We start from the raw sequence: 27,163 nt of genomic DNA on the forward strand, positions 1-27,163 counted from the left end.
TGATATGATCCTCATTAGATGAGTGGGAAAAAAAGCAGTCTATATTAGAATATAATCTAGATTTATTTTGAGATATGGTGCTAGATGTGAAAACATTGTAATAAAAAAGCTCCTCCACTGACCTGACCTCGTTTGATTGACGTTGATTCATTTACTATACCAGCAGCTCAGTTTCACCAGCTGTTAATCAAACAAAAGGTTTATATCAACGTGCTTACTGTAATACGTTTGTTATATAGTGATCTTGTTGTTATTTATATAACAAAGAAAAAAAATCATGTCATGTCATAGAGCTTTCTGGAAAGAAGTGTTTATTTGACATTTAAGGAAGGAGTCTCCAGTCTCAGGGATTTTTAACTATGAGTAAGTTTTCAACATAGGAAGCATTTTGGTTCATGAATTTTCTCTTTATATGTGTATATATATATATATATATATATATATATATATATATATATATATATATATATATATATATATATATATATATATATAATTAGTACGTTCCAGAGAGAAATAAGAGACATTGATGTGGGAACAGTTGTTTTAAAAAGAAAGACTAATACACACCATAAATATGGGATATGTCTTGTATATACTGTACACCAACCAGGCATAACTTTATGACCACCTGCCTAATATTGTGTTGGTCCCGTGTTTGCTGCCAAAACAGCCCTGACCCATTCTGCACTGTGTATTCTGACACCTTTTTATCAGAACCAGCATTAACATCTTCAGCAATTTGTGCAACAGTAGCTCGTCTGTTGGATCGGATCACACGGGCCAGCCTTCACTCACCACATGCATCAATGAGCTTTGGCTGCCCATGACCCTGTCACCGGTTCACCACTGTTCCTTCCTTGGACCACTTTTGATAGATACTGACCACTGCAGACCGGGAACACCCCACAAGAGCTGCAGTTTTGAAGATGGAGACACATCACACCATCACATCGTTGACTATTTTCCCATAACAACATGCCCCTAAGAGTTTATCCTTAAACATATACCTTCAATAGAATTCAGTTGTAGAGCACTGACCACCTCAGTGAAAGTTTACAAGCAAAATTAAAACAGTATTGTGATGAATTAAAAATTTAATTTATAATACTGGAAGGTTGTTTGGATTTGAAGAGCAGAAGTGTATAACTACATTCACACACACATTCACAGCAAGGTATTGAGAAGTGTTTTGTTTTTGTTTTGTTTTTTTACTGAAACGAAGTGTTTTACCGTTTAACATGTTGACAGCGGCCATCTAGAATGACACATGGTCCATGAGATCATCTCAGAAGCTCGTGTCCAAATGGAGATGGAGGGCATGTGAAGTAAACATAGACCTGCAACCCATCCACACACACACACACACACACACACACACACAAGCCATGTGTATTTACTGCAGGGCATCCTGATTAAAATGGGCTGGATCAGTTAAAAGATTTGTGACACATGACAGAATAACGTCAGCCCCCGTCGCCACACTAGCTTAGTCGGCAGGGATTCGCGATTACATCACCGTTAAGCATGAGGTCATCCTGCTAGAAAGAAACAGAGAGAAGAGAGGGTGCTGAATGCTTAATGAAGCAGAACTCCACAAAGCCAGGCAGTGACAGTAACACACTGGTCGTGGTACCGTGATCATTTTAAGCGCTTCCTATTTGGGTTTGCGATGTATGTCCGTGTTTCAGTGTGTTGTAGTTCAGCGAGGGAAGAAGCGTGATAGTGAGAAGTAATGAGTGCTATTTGTAGTGCAGTTTGATTAATGGCATGCCATCATTACTGATGAAGCCGAACTGCAGTATTTCAGGCTTGCTATCTTTCCTCACTTAATTATCCTTTAATCATTATTTCTTAATAATAACAACATGACGGCCTAAAAGTTGAGCTCGGCAAGTTATGCGTTTTTTAATAACGTCAAGGTATAAAAGTTTAAAAGAACAGCATGTATGATTGCTCATTTTTACATGGCTGATATTGTGACAGTTGCAGTACTTCATTTGCATCGACAGTTCACCAAGTGGTGAACTGTCAAGAACTCGTTCGAATCTCCATGGCAACTAGAATAAAAAATACCTTCGCTTTCCGACTAATGCGTTGAGCTTGATATTGTATTAGTATTCTCTGATGCTCATTGCCTGGTCAGAAATAGTTCACTGTGATCTTGTAATCTTGCTGTGTTTAGTGGACTAGAGACATGTGTGTGATGTTGATCCTGCAGTAACACTAGAGAATTTGTGTATCTTGTGCGATCTTGGGGTGAAGTGCTTGTCAGCATAAATATATTTTTCAGTCTGTTATAGCTTATCATAGGTTAATGCCCATTTATACATTGTTTACTGTCGTTTCATAAGTATAAGAACTGCACCGATGCTTATATAATTATTATTGAATAATTGATTAAACTGACAGTTTCTCAGTATTACGGAAATTAGGAAATCTCTTTTTATTATCGTCTAAGACTGCTGTTTCTCCTCAAGCGTGTTTGACATGCAGTGTAAACTATCTGAGCTGAAATGTACAACGTTCTGCCTCCTAATGGACTGAATGTTCTTGTATCCCGACTTATTGGCAGTGTTGTTTTTCAGCATATTGGTGTGTGTATGTGTTTCGTTATTTATCACAACTCTTTTCCATGCAGTAGTTGGTAAGGATACAACAAGTTCTAGCTGTCAAATTAAGTAACTTTTCTTGGGAACAGAACAGGACAAGGGTGGGTGGACAGATTGCTGAGCATCTCACTCAGTCCTCCTCTCTCTCTCTCTCTCTCTCTCTCTCTCTCTCTCTCTCTCGCTCTCTCTTGTCAATCTGTGAGGAATAAAAGATCACGACGTCCAAACATGCAGGGACAGCTCAAAAGCCTACACTCCACTCATTAATTTTAGAATCATTTATGTAACTAATCACTGAGTGGGGGGAAAAAAAATCTTTTTCTTTTTTTTAATAATAATAAAGCATCAGAAATGATTAAAAATGTCACACCATATGTCAGTGACATCTAACCAGTAGTTTCCCCTTGGTTTTTCATCTTGGGAAAACATAATTGCTGTTCTAGTGTTTTCTTTCCTCCAGGAAAGTTTGTTTATTAATGCTAGAGGGATCTTGTCATCACTACTCTTCTGAAGCAGCATAATACATGCTAACATATTACTAGCAAGCTAGCAAGAATGCTAGATGAAGCTGTTTGAAATAAGAAACAGTTGCTATAACAGCTTTCTAACTTGTTTTTTTAACGACTGTCTGTGCATGAAAGCTGACATACCTTGCCTCTGCTAGTTAGTACAATAGCTAGCTAAACTAGCAAATTAGCCTGCTGAGTGATTTGAATGGAGGACAGTTGCTAATCTATCCGTAGATATCAATCATTAAAAAGTAGGCTGTACAAATTACCACAGAATTATTTTACAAAAGGCAATTTAGTCTACAAAGTTTACACACTTCAGAGTGGTGCGGGGAAGATGATTAGGCCATCATAAAAAGCAAGACTGATCTCAGTAGAACTTTCAGTCCTTAAACTTTCAGTTATTATTAGAATTATTAACCAAATATTTAAAATTTTCTTTCACTTAGTCAGTGGGAAATTTATAATGGATAACACAATATTATTGTTTTTGAACTGATTGACATGAATCAGAGCAACAATTTAATTTTACCACACAACTAAATAAACGTCTAATGTCGCTATCAAAGAACATATTGTGTTTAGCACTGCTAATGTTGCTAACTCATTGCCAATTAGCGTAGACTCACAAAATGGACAAAAGGATGTAGCGGAGCTAAAACAGTCTTCATGAAGTCGGGATTTGTTTATATACAAACTGTATTATCGAGCCAAATGATGTCACTTGAGAAGTTTATGATTTACCCATCCAGTTTGCCTAACTAACAGAAAAATGACAGCTACACTATATTGGCAAAAGTATTGGGACACCCCTCCAAATCATTGAATTCAGGGGTTGGACTTGATCCCTTAGTTCCAGTGAAAGGAACTCTTAATGCTTCAGCATGCCAAGACATTTTGGACAATTTAATGCGCCCAACTTTGTGGGAACAGTTTGACCCCTTCCTGTTCCAACATGACTGCACACCAGTGCACAAAGCAAGGTCCATAAAGACATGGATGAGCGAGTTTGGTGTGGAGGAACTTGATTGGCCTGCACCTCAACTTGATAGAACACCTATGGGATAACTTAGAGCAGAGACTGTGAGCTGTCCAACATCAGTGCCTGGGCTTCCAGATGAATGGTCAAAAATTCCCATAAACACCCCCCCAAACCTTGTGGAAAGCCTTCCCATAAGAGCTGAAGCTGTTATAGCTGAAAAGGGTGGGCCAACTCCATATTACATTCATGTGCATGTGAAGGCAGATGTCCCAAATCTTTTGGCAATATAGTGTATGTGTGATTTGATTTTGCCTATATTTTAAACTCTTGAGAAACCCCTCAAGTGCAATCAGCTGCTTATTTGATTAGAAATGCCTACATAACCATGATGATTAAGTTGTAAACGAGGCTGGCGGATAACAGTATGATTGCTAATAACATTTTAACGGCTAAAGCTTGGGCTGGTTTAAATATTACGAAAAACGAAGTCTGTGGCTTCATTGTTAATACGAGGAGCCGTCCTGATTTGAATGATAATTAAATGCACACCATATCATTAGATTTCTTTGTCTTCCTAAATGTGACAGATGACAATACATTTGATTGCAGCTTCAAGTGTAAAAAAAAAAAAAAAAGCGCAAATAATGAACATGGAGAGAAAAACAGATTCTGTGTTGTATCAGTCACAATGTGTGTGTGTGTGAGTTTGAGTTTGTGTGTTGCAGAATAATAGCCTGCAAATATCAATAAATGAAATAAATAAGGGATAAACCACTATGGAGGTATGATGTTAAGGGAAAATAATCAACGGTTTGGTTGCGTGACGTAGCTGAAAGTGAAGCGCTGTAACTGTTACTACCCTGAAGATGATTTTCTCATAACAGCACGTGTTATAAAAGGAAGGCTTTTATTCGTCTTATACCACAACAATTTGCCAGTACTAACCAAGAGGTCGTACGTTGCATTTAGTTCCAGTCTAAAACAAATAAGACAGAAATATTGAAAATATGAAAAAGGTGTTTAAAAAGTTGTTTCTATAGCAACAATGTTGTTTTAGATGGAATTTAAAGCTTGCAGCTAGAGCGCCTTCCTACCAGCTAGAGTCATGCATTCAACAGAGCTGTGGAATAAAACTGAAAAGAATGATATAATCTGTATAGGACTATGTATTTCGTCCTTGACCGATGTAATCTGAGACTTGATTAGAAACAGGACGTGTGTGTGTGTGTGTGTGTTTACTGCTGCATGTGTGTGCATGGGATCATTGAGGCAGACCCCAGGGCTCCTGATGTAGCGATCAATAACAGGAGCACTGTCATAAAGCAGAAGGTCTAAGTATTGAAGCACTTGGTGTGGGGGTGTGTGTGTGTGTGTACATGTGTATGAGGAAGGGGTACTCTGGATCAGAGGATGAACAGGAGGAGCAAGTTATCTTCTCAGATGTCCGGAAGTCAGTTGTGTGGCATTGACTTTCCTCCTGCATAAAAAAAAGAAAAGGAGGGGAAAAAGAAGCCATCCATTTAGCCATTAGCTGAGCAACCAGATACGCTTGATTAGCCAGAGTAGCATGCCGTTATCTTGGCTCTCCAGAGATCACAGAAGCACATTATCCAAAACAAACCAATCCTTATGCATTCAAGGCCTTCGGGTTATTAACATATTAGCGTCATTGACACGGTGCACAAATGATTTTTTCTGTGCAGCTGGGTGTTTCTTCAAAACCGCTGATCCAGATTTCAGTGTGTGTGGATATACATTTATGTATAAAACAAAAAACTTTCAGGAAGCTTGTATTCATAAATAATTATGACGGTATGCATAATTTGTATACACCAATGTATTATAGGCATTTCTTACTAATAACGTCATCAATATTTATAGTAATGGAACTGTTATAGTATAGTTATTTGGTTTCAGATTATAGTTTTTAGTTGTGCTTTACGCTATATGTGTGGTGATTTGAGAAAACCCTACATTCTGTAAGATACAGCATAGTTATGGGGGGAAAAAACAACAAATTTTCCTAACTTGAAGTGTGTACAAATATTTCTGATTTGCATAGTTATGGGCGGAAAAAACAATAATTTTTCTTGACCTGAATATGTATAAATGTTACTGTTTTGCATCTCAAATAAAAATTTTATTTGTCACAATACAACATGTAGTGGAATGCTCTATCGATTGACCATGCCATAAAAATAGAATCAATAAGAATAAAAAGAGAATAAAATAGAGCAGTATACACTAAGAATAGAATTTCAATAAAAGTATATATAATATATATATATATATATATATATATATATATATAAGCCCCACCTCCTTTTATATTTAGAACATAGTTTACTTATGGAAAAGTATTTCTGTCAAGATTTACAGAACTTTTCATTAGGGAAAGTGTTCTCGCTCTGATTATCCTCATCATCCTCATTAGTCTCTGTTTCATCACTTGAGCTAAAAGTTACACGTGGAATTTACATGAGCAAGAGCCTCTTCGGTGTCTCTTTGCTCAGCTCATCTCTGCGCACACTTACATAATTTGCCAACAGAAAACTCAGCCAAGGTTAGGAAGTAGCCTAATAAAAACATGAACACCCAATCAGAAACAAGTATTTTTTCATGAGCATGTTTAAATATGTATCTAAAATGAATGAGGATCGTGAGTCAATGCCTTCTGTAGTTGACCTTTGCAGATGTAATTCACTTAGCTCTGAGTGTATCACCGGTCAGTTATGATTCAGCTCTAATAATCAGACTGTGTTTTACATGAGCTCTGCAGAGGAGAGAGTAAAGAGCTATGTTAGGACATGCCTTTAATTTACAGATAGAAAATAAGCTTAATACCTTTAGAGAATTCCTAGCTGGATCTTTTTGTTCCTTCAGACAGCACTGCATCATGGGAAACGTTCCAATACAAATACTGACTCAGCAGAAAGAATAGTCTTCAAGGGGATTTTGTGGATTTTTACCTGTCAGACTTCAACTTGAACTGCACGGATTACTTTTAGTTTTTTCAGATGCTTACTTCTATACACACACACACACACAGAAGCCCCATGATAATTTCATGGAGATGCAATATTTCCCTCTCCACGTTTAATCTAGCGGGCCTAATAGTGCTTTCGTCCCTTATTCTTAGCTCCCTGCTAATGTGTTTTCTCCTCCAGGCCTCATCTACTTTACAATATATTTACACCCTGTGCTTTATATATTTATTTTTCTCATACATTTTAATTAGAACTTCATATATTTTCACAGGCATTGACAGAACATTCCCTTTGATCACTTACTCATTCATCCAGTTTTTTTCCTCCTGGGAGCCTCTCCTTTTTGATTGGTGGCTTGAATGAAATGTGTCTGCTCTGTCAGTCCCTGTTCCTAGCATTAAAGATTAAAGTCTTGCGGGTTGTCACTCCCAGTCATGTTGTTTGCTTGCTGCCTGCACTTAACTCATCGAAAAAATGTGACTTCTAATGTTGCCATAGCAAAATACAGTTAAAAGCAAATCCAAGTAACCAGTCAATCCCAAATAACCTGCCAAATCCAACTAACCAGTCAACCCCAGATAAACAACCAAGTCCAAATAACTAGCAGAATTCAACTAGTCAACCCTAGACAACCTGCCAAATCCAAATAACCAATCAACCCAAGATAGCCAGTAAAGTCCAGTTATACAACCAATTCTGATCCTGAGATAACCTGTAAAATCCATATGACCAGATAATCCCATATAACCATCAGCACCGGATACTCTTACCAATCAACACCAGGTTAACTGTTGAATCCAGATAAGTAGGTAAAAGTCAACACCAGATAACCTTATCCAAACTACCTTATCATTCAACTCCAGATAACCCGTCAAATCCAGGTAACCAATCAATCCCATCTAACCAGTTAACCCCAGATAACTCAATAAATCCAAACCATCCAAACCCAACTAAATAAATAACCTCAAATAATCAACCATCTCCAACTGCAATCAACTTCAAATACCCTGTATTATCAAATTTAGCTAGACAAGTAAAGTCATCTAACTAACCAATGTCATATAACCAGGTAAAACCATGTGACCAAACAAATCAACCTGCTCAACCAACAGAATTGAACCACAGCCATTGAACCACATGTCCCTCAAATAACCAAGAGAATCCATCCTAAAACCCCAGCCCAGCTGCCCAGTCAGCCCCAGCTAACCAGTTCAGCAAGCAACACCTCACAAGTAAGCCCATCAGACCAAACAAATCAGTCAAGCTCAGCCAATCAATCAACCGCACATCTTCGGTTTTCACTGCTCCTTTCCTCTGGATCCCTTCTGTGATGTTGAAGTACCTAAGTGGCCTAACAGTCGATGAGCCTGTATTAACACCTGACTGTAGCTCTGGATTACTGCTCACGCCAGCTGTATGATGGTCCCATGGGCCCTCACCCAGGAAAAAGAAACACATCCCAGATCAATACCAACATTCTACAGCCAATATGGGGGTAGAGTAAGAAAGAAAAGGAACGTAAAAAGGATCAGGAAGGGGCAAATGAGGAAATCCCAGGGAGACAAAATGGGGATGAATGGAGGGGGGACTAGAAGGGAAGAGGGATAAATAGAAGAAGGGACTCTATCAAAAGATTAGATTTAGAGGAACCAATATCTTTTTAGGTTAAGAACCAGAATTAAATGCAGACACTGTAGCTGTATCACTGTCAGTACTTGGATGCTTACTAGCTCCTCAGCTAATCCTGGAATCTCTTACTGCCACCATGAAACCATTTTGGATGTTTTGGTAAATTATCTCAGCTCAATAATCAGTCCAGTCTATAATAACTCTTTGAGGTTTTGAAGCTGTATCTTGGGAGAAGGCGTGTGTGGATCCGAGATAACAGAAGGAAATAGGCAGTGATTAAGGAATGAAGATAGAACAAGAGGAAATTGACCAAATTAAGGAAGCCTTGCTGAGTGATTAGCACTGTTCCCAGCCTTAGTCCTTGAATACTCCTAGAATGCCGGAATTCTAAGACCAGATATGAAAACCAGTGAATTGTGTTTGCATTTTTAAGGTACTGCCTTGTTATCAATGGATATTTGTTGGTCTGTGGTACAAGGTTTAAGGGATGAACCCAGTTAATTTCAATATACTGTATTACTATTACTGCCTCTCTTTTGCCCTACTTTTTGTTTGGCTGCTATACGTTACGTAAGAATGAATTTGCTGCACATGCTCACATCCGAACACTCAGAAACTCATAATGATAATTGTATCTGTGTCTCTCGCTGTCAGGGTCTCGCTATGACTGAGGTCAATGGACCAGTGGGAGGCCCCCTGGTGGTGGAGCCTCAGATTGCGATGTTTTGCGGCCGTCAGCTTCTGCACATGAACACTGCGACAGGTCAATGGGAGCCGGACCCACAGGGTCGTCAGGGCTGCTTCACCCAGCCCAGCAAGATCCTGTCCTACTGTCAAGAGGTACAGTCATTCACTCTGTCTTTGATCATCACTGGCTACTTTAATATAATGACATGCATTATTTTCCATGCAGCACCACTTCCTTGATGGGAATGTTTATCCTCACAATTGCTAAGCTGTGTTTAACTATTTACTCAAACCTTTATATCCAAAAAGATTGCAAATAAAACGAACGAAACATTTTTCAGTCAGAACAATCAGATCTTAGCTCAGCTAACCAGTCAGACAACGTCTAACCAAACAAAACTAGTGAACTGGACACACCAGAAGAATTAAACCAGACCCAGCTAATCAATCACAACTATATCTGAGACAATTCTTCCTATGTACACATTGTTTTGATGTTATATAAGGATGTTTAGTTACAAAATTTGTGAGGTCTACCTATCATTAAAAAACACTATAGCTAGTAAATTTATTCCCAATAAATGAGAAGTCAAATGATAAACAGTTGATTGAAGCCAGCTAACCAACCAACCTCAAGTGATCTGTCAAAATTAGCTGGTCAGTTGGTTAGCAAACCCATCTACCCAATCATAACAATCTTCAGCAAGATTGCATTCAATGCAAAACATGTTTTGTTTTTTTTTTATTTTTTTATCAACACACTTAAATTGAAGTATAGATACCCAAGTCAATCAAACCCTTACAACTAATAAAGTATAAATAATCAATTAACCACCCAATTTAACCAAATGCTTGTAATTCACGCAAACCTACTCAATCATTTAAGCCCCTGCTAATCAAGCAAACCACAGCTAGCCAAGCTAACCAATCAAACCTAGCAAAGCCATCACATTTTTTCTCTTTACATCAATTTCATTTTACTGCACAACCAGGTTGCATCAGTCAAGCCCGGCTTACCAATCGACTTTCTAAATAGTCAGTCATACCCAGCTAGCATGTGATATGCCAATTAATATATCAAACATAGTTAACCACTCAAAAGGGGGTGTTAACACTGTTTAACCCCAGGTAGTCAACCCAGCAAACCAGTCAAACCCTTTCTAACCAGGCAGACCCCAGCTAGTCAGTACAACCTGGTTAATCAGTCAAATTTCTGGTCATTTTATTGCGCATTAAAGACCGGACATGTGATGAACATACTGTATTACTATGCTGCGAACATGATGTATGAGTTTGCATTGCAGGATGCCTCATTTCTTCAGTGTTTCAGTCTGGTACAAATAAGCGATGGTGAATTAGATGTGCAATAAAATGATGATGATTTTCACCATCAATCAGCAAGAGGGGTTTATTTTCAGCATGCCCCTCAGGGGGAGGGATATTGCGTAGCCACAGTAGTTTCTCTCTCTTAAGAAGATTTGTGTTCTGACTAGATCTCACAGAGTGGAAAGATGATGCTTAGTTATTTTGCCATACATCTCTGTGGAATGTGCAAAACACTGGTGTGTCTGGTGCATTGTTGCAATGTCATTTGTACAAAACAAGAAAAATATTGGTACTACATTTGTGTTTAAACCTGTGTTCATTACCAAAGACCAAATACATGGGATAATATTAGACTCCTCTATGGCAGTAGCAGCAGGCTAGCAGGATAATTTGATAACAGTTGATAACAGCAGTATTGTTCATTTCTAAACGTCTACAGCATGTTACATTTCGACTTTGCATTCTAAAAAAACAAATATACAAAGCGTAATTTTGTGTTATTATACTGTATACGCAGGATGTGTAACAGAATTTTAATTCGTATTAAAGAAACAGGTTCAAATAACAATGAAATGTATTTTAATATGTCACTGCTGTAGCCATATTAGCCTTAATACAGCTGTGCACCCCTGATGTGAGTCATATACTTTAAAAGTATATAAATTACATACATATGTATAAAATTACATGTATTAATATTTTAATACACTTTTAAAAAATTGATTCATTTTACAACATGCTTTATATATTTCAAATTTCTTTTAGATTGTTTCATTTTATTATTGTACATAATAATTTACTCTTATTATTTAATTTGATTGTAAATTAAGCCATTTGAGACATGAAACATGACATATGCTTTTTTTTTTTGTGCAATACAGACACTCTTCCTCTTGCATATCCCATCATTGCATTGCACTGCTTCTCCAGCTACTGTTACATAGCCAAGCTCAAATACTTAACCAAGCAATGCTAATGTGCTAATGTCTGATGCTGGCCATGTCTGGTGCTGGCACTCTACACCAAACTGTACACACACGGTTGGCATAAGCACTCATCCCTCTGAGACCTATCACATTATAGACTTAATGAAGTGGTGAAGCCAAAGAATATGTCATTTCCTTGCTGGACGCTGTAGCAGGCTGCACACCAGCCGAGGGCTGTTGCTAAGCCAGACTGTGTGTTCGGCAGAATAATCCCTCACCATATGCCTGCACACTGAGGGAATTTCTCATGGCTCTCTTTTGTATTCTTAATACAAATAGAGCTTATAATAAGGTAAATCTAGTTTCATTTCAGTGGAGCGTACTGTAGCGCTACTCTTTTTTTTTTTTTTTTTTTAAGTGAGAGAGAGAAAACAGAGCCAATCTGTGCTCGGATCAGCTAACCAGTCAGACTACATCTATTCAAACAAATCTCACATTAACACAAACCACAGCTAGTCAATCAAGCTAAAGATAAAATAACAAACCACACCAGACCCAGCTAATCAATCACAGCTGTCCATAGTCAACAGCAATTTTAATTCACAGTGAAGTGACATTATTGAAAGATGTTAGTCACGAAATTGATCAAGCAAAAACTGCAGCTAGTCAACTAAAACTACTGACAAGTCAAATCTTTGATTAAAGCCAGCTATCCAACCCAATACAAAGTGAACTACCCAATCATAACAACCTTCAAGATGCTATGCAAGGTTTTTTTTTATTATTATTACACTTAAATAGAAGTATAGATACTCAAATAATCAATGAACTACCCACTAAAAGCAATCAGATTGCAGTTATTCATTTAAACCTAGCCAAACAATCAACACCCATCTACTCAAGCAAACCACAGTAGTTCAAGCTAACTTAAGCTAACCATCATGCTGCACAGAATTACACTTTCATGCATCAGTCAAGCTCAGCCTACCTATCAACCCCATATCTAGTCAATCAAAGCCAGCTAGCAAATACCAAGTAATCAACTATTGATGCTAGTTAACCTAGTTAACCAAACCAGCTAGTGTGTTAACTTTAAGTTTACCTGCTAGCACATATGTGATGACAGGAACTATCTACCTGTCTCACGAACTTTCCACACTAGATACAGTTATAAAGCGTAATGTGTTTGTGTCGTTCATTAATACGTTAAAAACCTACTAAAAACTCGAAGAAAATAAAATTCTTCAAATGAATCGAATTAATAAAAGGCAATAAGTTAAAATATTCAAATTAGGTCTATTAGTAACAGTAACTTTGCTACATGTCACGCCACATATCACCCCATCACTAATTATATTCCTATAACATCATGCCCTGCTGTGGTCCGTTAGATTTCAAAGCAAAATCTCCAGCAACTTTGAACTAGTTCCAAGGAGACCACATAGTGAGCGGGAACTGCAAATGCATCATATTTACAAAAAAAAATGGAAAATTCTTTCATTTTTTTCAAGGGGAGCAGTCTCAGCAGGCGGAACGCTGTATGTCTGTCAAACTTGGGAAGATGGCATTAGCATCAGCAACGAGGACCGGTGGTTAGAAGTCGTTGATAAAGAGAGGCGCATATTTTGTAGGATAGCTGCTAAAAATCCCAAATGTACAGCCACAAGAATTGCCATAGAATTGAATGAGCAGCTTTATAACCTAGTCTTAAAAGAAACAACCATATAGAATGCTTCAAAATGCCGTAACTCATAGCTGGGGTGTATCCTGGACTCCATTGCAAAGAGGGAATATAATATGAGTCAAGTTTTACTATATTACGTACATTTGGTATGGGTAGCCATCTTGTGGAAATCATTAGCTCTAATGATTGCTTTGCATAGTCATATTTTACAGGACCTGGTATAATGTATGGGGCAAATGGTCCTTCTTGGTAATGTTGAATATCCCATGGCCACCATAAAAAATTTTAACCTTTCCAGAAGATTAAGCTTAAGGATCTTTCACAAGGCTATGAAATATACACTATATTGTCAAAAGTATTCGCTCACTTGCCTTGACTCGCATATGAACTTAAGTGACATCCCATTCCTAATCCATAGGGTTCAATATGACGTCAGTCCACCCTTTGCAGCTATAACAGCTTCAACTCTTCTGGGAAGGCTGTCCACAAGGTTTAGGAGTGTGTTTATGGGAATTTTTGACCATTCTTCCAGAAGCGCATTTGTGAGGTCACACACTGATGTTGGATGAGAAGGCCTGGCTCTCAGTCTCCGCTCTAATTCATCCCAAAGGTGTTCTATCGGGTTGAGGTCAGGACTCTGTGCAGGCCAGTCAAGTTCATCCACACCAGACTCTGTCATCCATGTCTTTATGGACCTCGCTTTGTGCACTGGTGCACAGTCATGTTGGAAGAGGAAGGGGCCAGCTCCAAACTGTTCCCACAAAGTTGGGAGCATGGAATTGTCCAAAATGTCTTGGTATGCTGAAGCATTCAGAGTTCCTTTCACTGGAACTAAGGGGCCAAGCCCAGCTCCTGAAAAACAACCCCACACCATAATCCCCCCTCCACCAAACTTTACACTTGGCACAATGCAGTCAGACAAGTACCGTTCTCCTGGCAACCGCCAAACCCAGACTTGTCCATCAGATTGCCAGATGGAGAAGCGCGATTCGTCACTCCAGAGAACGCGTCTCCACTGCTCTAGAGTCCAGTGGCGGCGTGCTTTACACCACTGCATCCGACGCTTTGCATTGCACTTGGTGATGTATGGCTTGGATGCAGCTGCTCGGCCATGGAAACCCATTCCATGAAGCTCTCTGCGCACTGTTCTTGAGCTAATCTGAAGGCCACATGAAGTTTGGAGGTCTGTAGCGATTGACTCTGCAGAAAGTTGGTGACCTCTTCGCACTATGCGCCTCAGCATCCGCTGACCCCGCTCCATCAGTTTACGTGGACTACCACTTCGTGGCTGAGTTGCTGTCGTTCCCAAACACTTCCACGTTCTTATAATACAGCTGACAGTTGACTATGGAATATTTAGGAGCGAGGAAATTTCACAACTGGATTTGTTGCACAGGTGGCATCCTATCACAGTTCCACGCTGGAATTCACTGAGCTCCTGAGAGCGACCCATTCTTTCACAAATGTTTGTAAAAACAGTCTGCATGCCTAGGTGCTTGATTTTATACACCTGTGACCATGGAAGTGATTGGAACACCTGATTCTGATTATTTGGATGGGTGAGCAAATACTTTTGGCAATATAGTATATATTAACCACATTCATCACTGGAAGATTTTATTTTGTATAACATCCAAGCACAAACCATTCAAAAGGTGTTTGGGGAAAAGTGTGTACCTACTCTTTATTAGGTCATGATGTTATTATTATTATTATATATGGTTTTCCATGATTTTTCCACCCTCTAATTATATACTGCAAAGTTCTGGACAACGCTTTATTATTATTGCCACACATATATTACAGCACAGTGGAGTTATTTTCTTCACGTCTCCCAGCTGAGGAAGTTGGGGTCAGAGCACAGGGGCAGCTTGAACCCCTGACCTTCCAGTCAATAACCCAGAGCCTCAACCACTCGAGCTGATGTATTTCCTGAAGAAGCAAACTTTTTTCCATTACCTCCTTTTTTTTCCTCCAATTTGTCCATTTAATCAATATCATCGTATATAGAAGTCCTGAAGTAAAAATTGCTCTCATAATAAAACACTGCATATACAAGATTGCTTAGATTGTAATTCTGAGAGCTGCAGAGAGCGTATATAAAGCATCTTTAAACAGGGTCTAACGTGTCCTGCTGGCTGAGGCATATAAAAATGCATGATGTGAGTGCAACAGTGCAGTGTAAGCTTGTGGTGTGTATTCCCAGCTGAGCTGAGAGCAGGAGTGCTTATCACTCCACATTAATGAAGGAAAGCGCTAAAACAGGAAGGAGATCCGCATTTTATCTGCAAAGCACATTGTGACCAAGTCAGCTTCTCCATAGGCAAGAGGATAACAAAACTGCAATAAAATTACATTACACCCTTTGTTCAGATGGGTTGTATTTATTATGTGTATGCCGATATCCCAGATGAATAGCCTGTTATTGCAGTATTCATGGCTTTATTAGTCAGTTAATTTTATTTTCTGAGTGCTGTTGACATTTTTACAGTATTGCATGAACCTTTATCTGGGATTGCTGTTTCGATAGATTGTAATTAGAGTATAATTGTGTCCATTCAGATACTTTTCTTAGAAATAGAATGACGAATCTGAGGAAAATGTTAATACGCATTGTTTGGGGGTATAGCTTTATTTTTTAGATTTTCCATATAAAAGAAGAAACATAAGTTTTATCTTAGCTATATTTCATGTAGCATATTCTCAGCATTTTCAATATTCTCAATATTCTCATGTCCTACCTGTTTAGCAAAATAGTAGTAGATAAATAATAATCCAGATAAAATAATAAACATTTTTTTTAATAATCTGCCTCTAATGTTTTCCTGGTACTTTGCTAAACAATGTCATGAGAGCAAATATATGGTATGGTATTTCACTAGATGGTCAATTTCTATACTATTGCTACTAGAAAAAACGCAGCAGCCTTATCTCAGGATTAATATGCTTCCATGGCAAATGCTACACCTTTCGGCAAGGTTATTACTAGGATTTAATGGTTTAATATAAGGTACTCGAATCCAAGTTTAAATTCATGACTGGATATTAAGATAATAGAAAGGGTTAGGACTGCACTAAATAATTAAAAGACAGGCCATAATTCACTGCACATAAAGTAGAAGCACACCAGCAAGAGGAGAATCTTTATTGCTCCCACCCTTTTTTCTCCTTCATTGTTCCCTCTTTAATCACCCCTCTATCTTATCTGTGCTATCCCTATCGTATCTTTCCTATCTCACATTTGTTGATGTATCAGTCCTGGACCTGACTCCCCTCCCTCTGTGTGTCTGTGTGTTTTAGATGTACCCAGGTTTGCAGATTTCTCATGTTGAAGAAGCTTCTACTCCTGTTACCATCCCAGCATGGTGTAAGAAGGGATGGGGACATTGTCAGACTCGACCTTTTATTGTCGTCCCTTTCCGCTGTTTGGGTAAGTGCTAAATCAGGCATTACTACTACTGTTTCTTGAGCACTCCATCCCAAGCCACACCATCTGTAATTAATACACCACCTTTAAACAGCTCTGCATATAGCATCCTCAAACCGTTGGCCATTCTGCACCAATTACCTTCATTTCAAGTCACTCCACATCTAACCACCTTATATTCTGCTTCAAACTGTAGACCTTCCATATCTAGTCACGTCAGTGGTACTTCTCATAATGAGTCCAACCCTAGTAACCTTGCCAATCCGATCTGTAGATACTCCACCCATACCCATTCCACTCCTAGGCATTCCAACTATAGCCATCAAATCACTTGACAACTAGCTTCTCCAAACCTTGCCACTTCACCTTAATCAGTCATTCCAACCCATTGTCAATGCTCCATCCATAGCCACTCCAGTTTGCAGCCACTTCACATCTAGCAACTCCAACCATAATCATCTACCTCCAGCCACTCCAATACTATCAACTCTTGCCCACACTCCAAACCTGCAATCCTAGTCATTATACTTCAAGCTACCCAAACCATACCCACTCCAACTTGTGGCCACTTCATTCCTTCCTGTTCCAATCCAATCAAGTTCACCAATCCTTGTCAGTCCAGCATATTCCAGCATTTGGGTGCTAGACAATAAGCTTTGGGGCATTCCAAGCCTTAGACAAGTCACATCTTTAGCTACTATATTCCCTCCTCTACCTATGGATTCTCAACACCTAGCAATACTAAATACCTCTGGTCTAGTCAACTTGTAGTAGTCCACACCCAGCTGCTCTACCCATGGTCAGTTCAGCCCTATTCATGTATAGCTGTGCCAACTTGCAAGCCATTCTTCAAATCCAATCCAGTCCTAGTTACTCAACCCCTTAGCCACTCCAATCTGTAGCCACTTCACACCTTTTAGCTCCATCATTCACTCTGGCCCATAGTCTAGCACTACAGTAGCTGTTCCAGTGCTACTTACACAAGCCCTATCCATTTCATCATCATGCATTCTTGCTCTGCTTTTAAACCATTAATGAAGGGACAGTGTAGGCTGCATTGCGTTTTGCATATTTTATGTAAAAAATTTCATATGCAGTTAAGGGTTGAGCCCTTATCCCCTAGAGGAAATTGAGATTGTAATACAAAAACAGATTGGTAGATTGCAGTGCAAAGCTGTTAATTATGATGAATGAGCGGAATTTGCACCCACAGCTGTTTCACTATAGTTGGCCTTGTCCTTGATTTCTGCACAACACACATAATAATTTCTGTTCTATGTATGCTGCATCAGCCCAAACAGTCATTGCTAACTCTGTTTTTTTTTTACTCTACCATTATCTGACATGGATTGAAAGTAAGATTTCTTTTTTTCCCAGATCATTCCATCTGCCAACTGCTATTTTGCTTTGCACTCTTCCCCTGTCATACTGACGACTCCATTTTTCTAACCATTAATATTTGTGCATTTCTGCTGTCACTCTCATTTTGCCATCCAATTCAACAATCTAACTCTTGCTCTGTCTCGGCAGTAGGGGAGTACGTGAGCGAGGCCCTTCTGGTTCCAGATCGTTGCCGTTTTTTGCACCAAGAGCAGATGGACTCCTGTGAGAGCTGTGCCTACTGGCATAACATTGCTAAAGAGGTGGGAGCATTTTTTTTTTATTTTTAAAAAAGCAGTTTATTTTGCTAAGAGTTACCGGATTATTACATACTTTGCCAATACAATCCAAACCCAATCCCATCTGTCTATGGGAAGGAACCACCACCGGGTGGCTACTGACAAGATATTATTTTGGTTGGTGGAATATCCTCACACAAATGGTCCTGAAATACTGTACATAGAATCCCGACATAGAAATACAACTAGTATGTCTTTGCTTACTCAATGAAATGGTATATAAAGTAGCTGTAACTAATGAATTGGAATCTCAGGCCTGATTTTCAAAGAAAAAAGTTATTATTTACATATATAGCTCGGTAAATCGTTTAGGCGGTTGGTGAGTGATTTCCAAGCAATAATTGCATTAACAATGTTACATGTAATTATAGAAACTGCTACCATGACTCCTGGACTCCCAAAATGATGCTCAGAAGAGTAAAACTGACAGTTGCCTCACATTGTGATTAAAAATGAAATGAGTTGCATTGAAATCTGTTCAAAATATATTTTTGTACCATAACAGTGTTCGAATGAGAGTGTATTTGTTTCATATAATTAGTAAATGCAAAAACCTTACAGGCTCTGACAGAATGCTGTTAGCAAACTGTATTCTGTAAATATCTAATATGACATTTTTATAGAAAACTTTACCACAGTCATAATAAATCATAACTTTCTAACTATTTTGAGTTACTGTCAGGCTCTGTAAGAAAATAAAGGGTTTTGAAACCAGAAGTGTTGCATTAAATGGCATTTTAATACCTGTTCTTCAGAAGTATTTACACACAAAATTGTCATCTCTGAAGTGTCTTTGAAGCAAATCAAACTGCAGCTGATAAATGAACATATTTGCATAGACGTTGCCTTGTAATTGGACTCTCAAACAGAAGCACCGTGATTGTACTGTATATTTAAACAAGCCACTAAAACAGACCTTTCACGGCATGTGAGAAGGAGATATAAACATACCAAAGTGTTTAGGGAGGCCATAAACAACGAGGAGAACCATAATTCAGAAATGGAAGAGCCACAGACACAAGAGCAATACTAAACAGAACCACAGGAGACCTGAAAGGGTATGACCAAAGTCTGTAGGTAAAGTTGGTTAAAGACATTACATTATAACACGGCATTAAGCAACTAAGTAGAGCCTTGTGAAGGCCAGAGGACTTCACCCAGTCTGTTACTCACACAGGATACACATTCAAAATATCAGCACTCTTAAATCCTGTATATAGAAAGCTCAGGCAGTGTATTCAGTTGTGACACTTTTATGTGGAAAATCAGTTTAAGAGCAAGGGAATGGAATGTTTTAATGTCATGACATTTACTTTGGCATCTTCTGGAACATTCTGTTATCCTAATTCAGCCATTTCCCCTTTCTCTCTGATCTCTCTCCTGCTCTCTGGTGTTTATTTCTCTAGCCCATATTACTTGTTATTTTTTTCCGCACTTCACTCCTCCACTAGGCTTTTAATTGACCATAGTGTAGGAAAGACCTGTTATGACCTTTACTGCAGACTTTAGGGCCAAAGCTCCATTTTAAAACATAACAATTTTGGAAAAATTACTATTTTGCAGAATAATATGTGATTAAATGTGAAGAGTGGCCAAGAGTCTCTTTGTTTGAAAGCTGGGTCAGAAGAAAAATAAGTCAATAAAATTGCACCATTTCAAACAAATATGGAGTGTTATGCATCTTTTTTTTTTCAGAACAGATGAAGAATGGAATAGGGGCTGAGTGACAAAGTGTATGATTAGTACACTTGATTGGAAGCTGTGGCCCTGCTGTTTATAGTAAAGCTATTGTCCACCTTAAAAATGGAATAGATTCAATAAAAATACAAAAAATAAATAAATAAATAAATGAAGAATCCACAGGGCTGGTCCAAAAAAATCACTGTGAAAAGTTCACTGTGAGGATTTCCATCTTATTATATTTTCTACATTTTTCTAGACCAAATAAATCTTTCTAAACCTAATATAATATAATATAATATAATATAATATAATATAATATAATATAATATAATATAATATTAATTTGACATGAAAATAAAAATGAAAATAAAACTTACAAAAATCACAAAAAAATTTAAAAAAAAAAGTTTCTAATCCAAATAATTTAAAAATTACTAAGCAATATGGCATGTTTGCAAATGGTTTCATCAATTATCAATCACAATTCATCTTTGAAAATGCTCTTATTTTGAACAAGCTGTTAATAATATTTAGTCATGTTTACACTAAAAAATACCATAAGCGTTAATCAGTATTTGCTATAAACCTTGAGAAATCTTTAAAGCTGAGATTAAAGCAGTAGCTTGGAAAGAAAATTCCCACAAATGTATGAACAACTGTACCAACTTGTCTTTATTTTATTTCAGTTTTTTATTTCAGTTTGTGTGAAAAATATTTAGACATACGACCTTCATGGCTGCTCTGTATTATTTGTCCCTCTCTCTCTTTAGGCATGTACAGCAGACAATCTGGAGCTCCATAGTTACGGGATGCTGTTACAATGTGGTGACCGTTTCCGGGGTGTAGAGTACGTCTGCTGTCCAGGAAGAGGTGGGGCCAGTGGGCGTGGTGAATATGAGGGTGGGGACAGTGCTCAGGGAGCGACTCCGCCTTTAGTATCACTGGCTGGTGAGAAAGAGGCAACCAGGTAAGAGCCACCTTTGTCCATTTAGCAATTAGCATGTATAAATGCATTTCCAGCACAGAAATGCACAGTATATAGACATATCAAGCATATTAGCATGTCACGCAGTATGCTTCATGGTTATGAATGAGCTAGAAAGGTGTAAGTTACTATGTACAAAAAGGCAGGATTACATATATAGTATTTCTGAAAGAATATTAAAATTCTCTAAAAAGTACTAACATTTTTATTTTAACATGAACTTTAATAATTACTTACTGAAGTAAGACCCAAAAGATTTATCCTAGTACCCAGATTTTGTTATTATTCATTCATATCAGGAAAACTTATTATTATTATTATTATTATTATTATTATTATTATTATTATTATGTAATTTTGTAGTCATTAAAACATGAGAGCAGTTGTCACTCTGTGTTTGAAATGTACATGTGGTATGATATGTATTAAGATAATATATGGTGTGTGTGTGTGTGAACAGGAAAAAGAATAACAATAAATAATGCCTAGTAAAATGTTTATAAGAGAGCTGTTAGAAAAGTGAAGGATAGCTAGAGGTGAAAACCACCACGGCATAAAACGGATTGATTTTCAGATACCCGTGCAGTTTAGTGGCCATTAAGTTAGTTATAGCACAGACATTTGTTAATGTTTAGGATGCAGAGATATTGTGTTTTTCACTTTCGCTAACGCCACTTACAAAGACAATGGCAAAGTTTATAGAGGTCAAATTTGTTGCTTAAGTTTGTCATATATAAATGTCATATTTTGCACTTCAGCAAGATTGGGGCACTTACTATACAGCAAATTAAAAAAGCTAATTATTCATTATTAATTATGATAAATATGATTCATTGTGATATGTCTTCTGGCCACATCACAATAATTTCTAAATAACAACTTGAGAAATGTTTGTATAAGTGTGTTATACTGTATATTTAATGTTGGTTTTATATCACAGAGCTGTCAAATTCTTGATTCTGATTGGTCAGAAGATGTTGATTAAATTTCTACTTTATATTATATATATATATATATATATATATATATATATATATATATATATATATATATATATATATATATATATAAAACTGGTGAATAACTGTTTTTAGAAGTAATTTGTTTAGGCAGCCCATAGCATTAAATATAGCTATTATAAAAAATAAATAAATAAAAAGAACGTCATTCTTTAATATATAATAATAATAATTTTTTTTAAAAACTGTTAGCATTGGATGACGTGTATTATAATAGGAATAAAATACTCTGCGTAAATAATTAACTTTGAGGGTGGTAAAATAAGTTGTGATAGATTGGGGTAGTAACACCATTGATTATTTTCACAGCATTCCCTGTTGTCTTCCTTATATTTCTTATGTACCACGGTTTAGGAATATTTCCTTTATATTTACGTTTCTTAACACTTAACAGCTGTATGTTACATATATGGATCAAGAGAAATTTTATTAAAATGCTAACATGCTTCCATGACCTACACAGAAATAAATATTATTATCTAACTTTTAGAACAATATTTTTCTCTGCAGTGTGAAGGTGACCCCTTCCACCCCCAGCCCTTCCCCTGAAACAGACATTGAGGAGGATGACATGGAGGAGGAAGAAGAAGCCGTGGAGGAGGAAGACATTGAAGAAGATGAGGATGATGAAGAAGACGAAGAAGCAGCACCCACAACAGTGAAGGATCCGGAGGAGTACGAGTACTCCATCGACTCAGGCACCTATCAGGCTTCTGATTATCTGGAGAACTTCTACTATGAGAAGAACTCTCAGGGTGCCAAGACCCCAACACAGCAACCTCAGCCACGTGGGGATGGTGAGTGAGTCTCTAATATCACACCTCTAATATTATCAGTCAGTACAATGAAGAGCTTTTAACACTGCATTTAATCCTGGGGTATCATCCTTCCAAATCCTGCCTGTAACCCCAGGCTGAGGAACGTTTCACAATTGTAATTTAGCGCTGCTTTTTACTGCGTTTTATGAAACCGTGCGCTGTAGCAGGATTAGCAGCTTTTCTGGTGTCAAATGTGTACAGTGTGAAACGATGCAGAGCTTCGCATAAACAGCATGTGCCGCATATCATGTGCTTCATCCAGTCACAGAAACCCCATGTGTTGAGCACAAAGCAGTCAAAAAGTTTCAGTTTTCTTTTTCATTTCTGTATTTTTGTTTTTCTTGCCTCTCAGGAAGCTTAAAACTGCCAAGGAGGATTTATCAGCCAGCGTTTTTTTTCTGGCTGATGTGAAAGTGCCAGACAAGCCGTTATTTAAAGCGGCCGTGTGCTGTATTTATCCAGTCATGGTTGATGACAGCACAAATATGCAAATAAGAACATTATTAGGAATGTTAAGCCAGGGTTTAGGAATGTTCAGTATAAAGCTTCACATTAAGAATAGACAGGATAAAATAGAATAGTTAACACTGGGAAAAGTATCCAAACTGATAACCCATTATTTTGTCGTTAATAGTCTTTGTAAATCATTTAAAGCTGTATACATGTTTCATAAAGCCCCTTTAAAAGATTCTGATTATAATCATATTTCTAGGCTCTTTCCAGTCATTTTGAGATGCTGTGATTCTGTCATGCATAGCAATGTTCTTCAGAAACGTGAGAGAAGTAGTGGGCTTTGCTTCATCGCGTGAGTTCCGCATTGTCTGTTAATCACCATCTGGCCATATTAGAAGACTCAGTGAATTTGCTAGCCAGCACTTTAAACTCTGTCAGTTTGAGGCTGATGATTGCTCTTCTTGTCATAATTCCATCCATGTGTGTGAAGTGTGTGTTGGTAGACATACAGAATGAACCTGCGAGTGCAGGAAGGAAGGAGTATGGTAATATACAGTCAGCTTACAATAACTGAAAGCCTTTCATTTGCCCTTCCAAAAATGATACCGAAAACAACCTCTACTAGCTACTATTTAACAGTTTCATGCTAGACTGATTCCTTTCAGAACTCACATCAAATCCACAGTGTGGGGCTGGCTCGATGTTCTACACGCTCCACTGTACAGCCGCATGGGCTTGCACTTCACAGGGCTGAAAGTCTCCTCCAAACAGACGACTGTCTTCAGAGACTCCTTTATTAAATGTTAAACTAACATCTCCTGACATGAGCTTCATCACAACAATGACACGTTTTCATTTGTTATAATAAAAGGCTGAAAACAGACGTCAGTCTTCAGGGATTCCTTTCCGTAATGTTAAACTAACATCTCCTTACAGGAGTTTCACCAATTACACATTTTTATTTGTTCAAATCTGTATGTTATTAGGCTTTTTATGTGTCACTATCCAAATCCCTATGAGATGTGAGCATGAAAATGGAAAAGCATATTCAGTTCGGGGACTTGCATAGCACTCCACTTAAAGATTATAATAAAAAAAAAAAAAAAAAACAGATTTAAATAAATGAGTACAAAGGAAGTCAATGTGGCTAAGTGGTTAGATCGTATGTCTCACACCGACAGGGTTGGGGGTTTGATACCTGTCTCTGGTTACTCTGGTTTCCTCCCCCAGTCCAAATACATGTGTTGCATCTCTAGGTTATCTGTTCCCTGTGATGGGTTGGCACAAGTCCCCTGGGATACGCCCTCTGACCGTGTGTAGGATAAGCAGTACAGAAAAATGGATGGAATGGATTAATATAGACCAGGGACAGGCCATCATAGCTACGGTTCTAGGAAACTAATCCTAATCAACAACTTCTGAAAAGTTAGATTTGAGAATTCAACAGCTCTGTATTTTCTAGTATGAGGTAAAGTGCATTTTGCTAAACAAAGTATTGTCTTTTACCAGCTCCAATCCTCAGCATCTTCAAAAATGTAAATAAAATTGAAAGAAATTGCCATGACACTCACTACCTTGCAACTGGAAAGTCGAGGAAGGCGAGGTAGATTTACCAAAATGCAATTTACCTTTTTTACCCAGTTTTATGTGAGATCAGTTGACAGTCACTAGTAACATGACGTCAAAATGTCTACATGGAGCTCATTTCTAAAGCTGCACATTTCTAGGAGAATAACATTAGATCATACTCCTCAATGAAGACTGTGGGCTGTGTGGGGGTTGTCCCATACTGTTCATAACACACACACACACTCTAGAGTGCAAATGCAGTGCCTCCATCTCGGCTTCATCTCTAACTCAATAATGCTGAGTAGTCTGACATTATATCTGTATTGATTCTCTTCTCCTAGCCTCCTCTTTCACTCTTCACTCTCGGGTTCTTTGTCCTTCTTTACCTTATCAGACGCAATACTTTTCACCAGGACAGAATTTTAGATGGCATGTTAATTAGTAATTAACCAGAGCAGATTACTATTAGCTTATTCGTTCAATTTTAGGCTTTTTTCTTTTTAATCAGAGTGAAAAAATAAACCAAAAATTGGTTAGAGTTTATTCATTCATGAACACAAAAATCAAGACAAAAGTTCACACAGTACAATTTCATGTCCACGTTACCTTGGAAAGCTGTTTGCAATTCCATTCTCGCACATACTTTCTGCTTTCTCAGTCGACACTTTCTAGTTCCCTGTAGTCCTCCATTAAAAGGAGTAATCTGGGCACAGTAATTAGCCGCATTCGTTAACTCTGAATCATTAATGATTCATTAATTGCCTGCTAGATTGATCACGCTCTTCTCTCCCACTCTGTCCTGACGGCAGTGCCCACAGTGCGTCCTACAGACGGAGTGGACGTCTATTTCGAGATGCCCAGCGATGACAGTGAACACGCCAACTTCCTCCGTGCCAAGATGGATCTGGAGGAGCGACGGATGAAACGCATCAATGAGGTGAGTCTGATGTGGAGTTGAGGTGTTCAGTTTTGTAGTTGAGTTTTTGGTTCATTTAACGACAGTGTCAAGTTATATGACTCTGAGATGTTCGTGTTTGCTGGATCAGATCATGAAGGAGTGGGCGGAGGCCGATAACCAGTCCAAAAACCTTCCGAAATTAGACCGCCAGGCACTGAATGAGGTAGGTCAAGTGTGACTATTACTATATAGACTATATATACATTTTACTTCTGAAAATTTTAGTGTTTGTAATAGAGATGTATGTAAGAATGATATGATGTACTATATATGATAATATTCTATCTATCTATCTATCTATCTATCTATCTATCTATCTATCTATCTATCTATCTATCTATCTATCTATCTATCTATCTATCTATCTATCTATCTATCTATCTATCTATCTATCTATCTATCTATCTATCTATCTATCTATCTATACCAACCAGGCATAACATTACAACCCCTGAGAGGTCAAGTGATGTTAGTGGGTGGGATATATTAGGCAGCAAGTGAACATTTTGTCCTCAAAGTTGATGTGATAGAAGCAGGAAAAATGGGCAAGCGTGAGGATTTGAGCGAGTTTGACAAGGGCCAAATTGTGATGGCTAGACGACCGGATCAGAGCATCTCCAAAACTGCAGCTCTTGTGGGGTGTTCCCAGTCTACAGTGGTCAGTATCTATCAAAAGTGGTCCAAAAAAGGAAGCAGTTTATTGTGTTTTGGCAGCAAAAGGGGGACCAACACAATATTACGCAGATGGTCATAATGTTATGTCTGATCTATCTATCTATCTATCCATCTATCCATCTATCCATCTATCCATCTATCTATCTATCCATCTATCTATCTATCTATCTATCTATCAAAATGATTAAAATTAAGGGCTGTTAGGAAATGTGTAATATGTAATAGTCTTCAGTGACGGAGGTCCCACCCCCACTCCCCCACACACAAATAGCAGACATTAATTTGTCCATAAACTCATATGATCACCCTCTCTCTGTGTCTCTGTCTCAGCATTTCCAGGCTGTGTTACAAACTCTGGAGGAGCAAATCGCAGGTGAGAGGCAGAGGCTGGTGGAGACTCATCTTGCCCGTGTTGTAGCCACTCTGAACAATAACCGCCGTCTGGCACTGGAGAGCTACCTGAGCGCTGTGCAGAGTGACCCACCACAGGTAACAAACATATACTGTACACACCACAAACACAACACAACCACACATAGATAAACAATGACTTGC

At 38.1% G+C, this 27,163-nt stretch overlaps 1 protein-coding gene across 2 annotated transcripts in view; it reads left to right on the forward strand.

Moving 5' to 3' along the window:
* The window catches only part of aplp1 (amyloid beta (A4) precursor-like protein 1), a 63,893-nt gene that overhangs the window by 31,107 nt on the left and 5,623 nt on the right, over positions 1-27,163 (forward strand). Inside the window, exons 2-9 of one of the 2 annotated variants that reach the window (XM_058413741.1) lie at positions 9,374-9,559; positions 16,643-16,772; positions 18,303-18,412; positions 20,902-21,098; positions 22,646-22,932; positions 25,785-25,912; positions 26,022-26,096; positions 26,939-27,097. In XM_058413741.1, the coding sequence (XP_058269724.1) occupies positions 9,374-9,559; positions 16,643-16,772; positions 18,303-18,412; positions 20,902-21,098; positions 22,646-22,932; positions 25,785-25,912; positions 26,022-26,096; positions 26,939-27,097 (1,272 nt within the window). Of the gene's footprint in view, positions 1-9,373; positions 9,560-16,642; positions 16,773-18,299; positions 18,413-20,901; positions 21,099-22,645; positions 22,933-25,784; positions 25,913-26,021; positions 26,097-26,938; positions 27,098-27,163 lie in introns of both variants that reach the window. The other variant, XM_058413740.1, reaches the window with a different exon arrangement.

Source organism: Hemibagrus wyckioides, linkage group LG17, assembly GCF_019097595.1.
Source record: "Hemibagrus wyckioides isolate EC202008001 linkage group LG17, SWU_Hwy_1.0, whole genome shotgun sequence".
NCBI lineage: Eukaryota > Metazoa > Chordata > Actinopteri > Siluriformes > Bagridae > Hemibagrus > Hemibagrus wyckioides.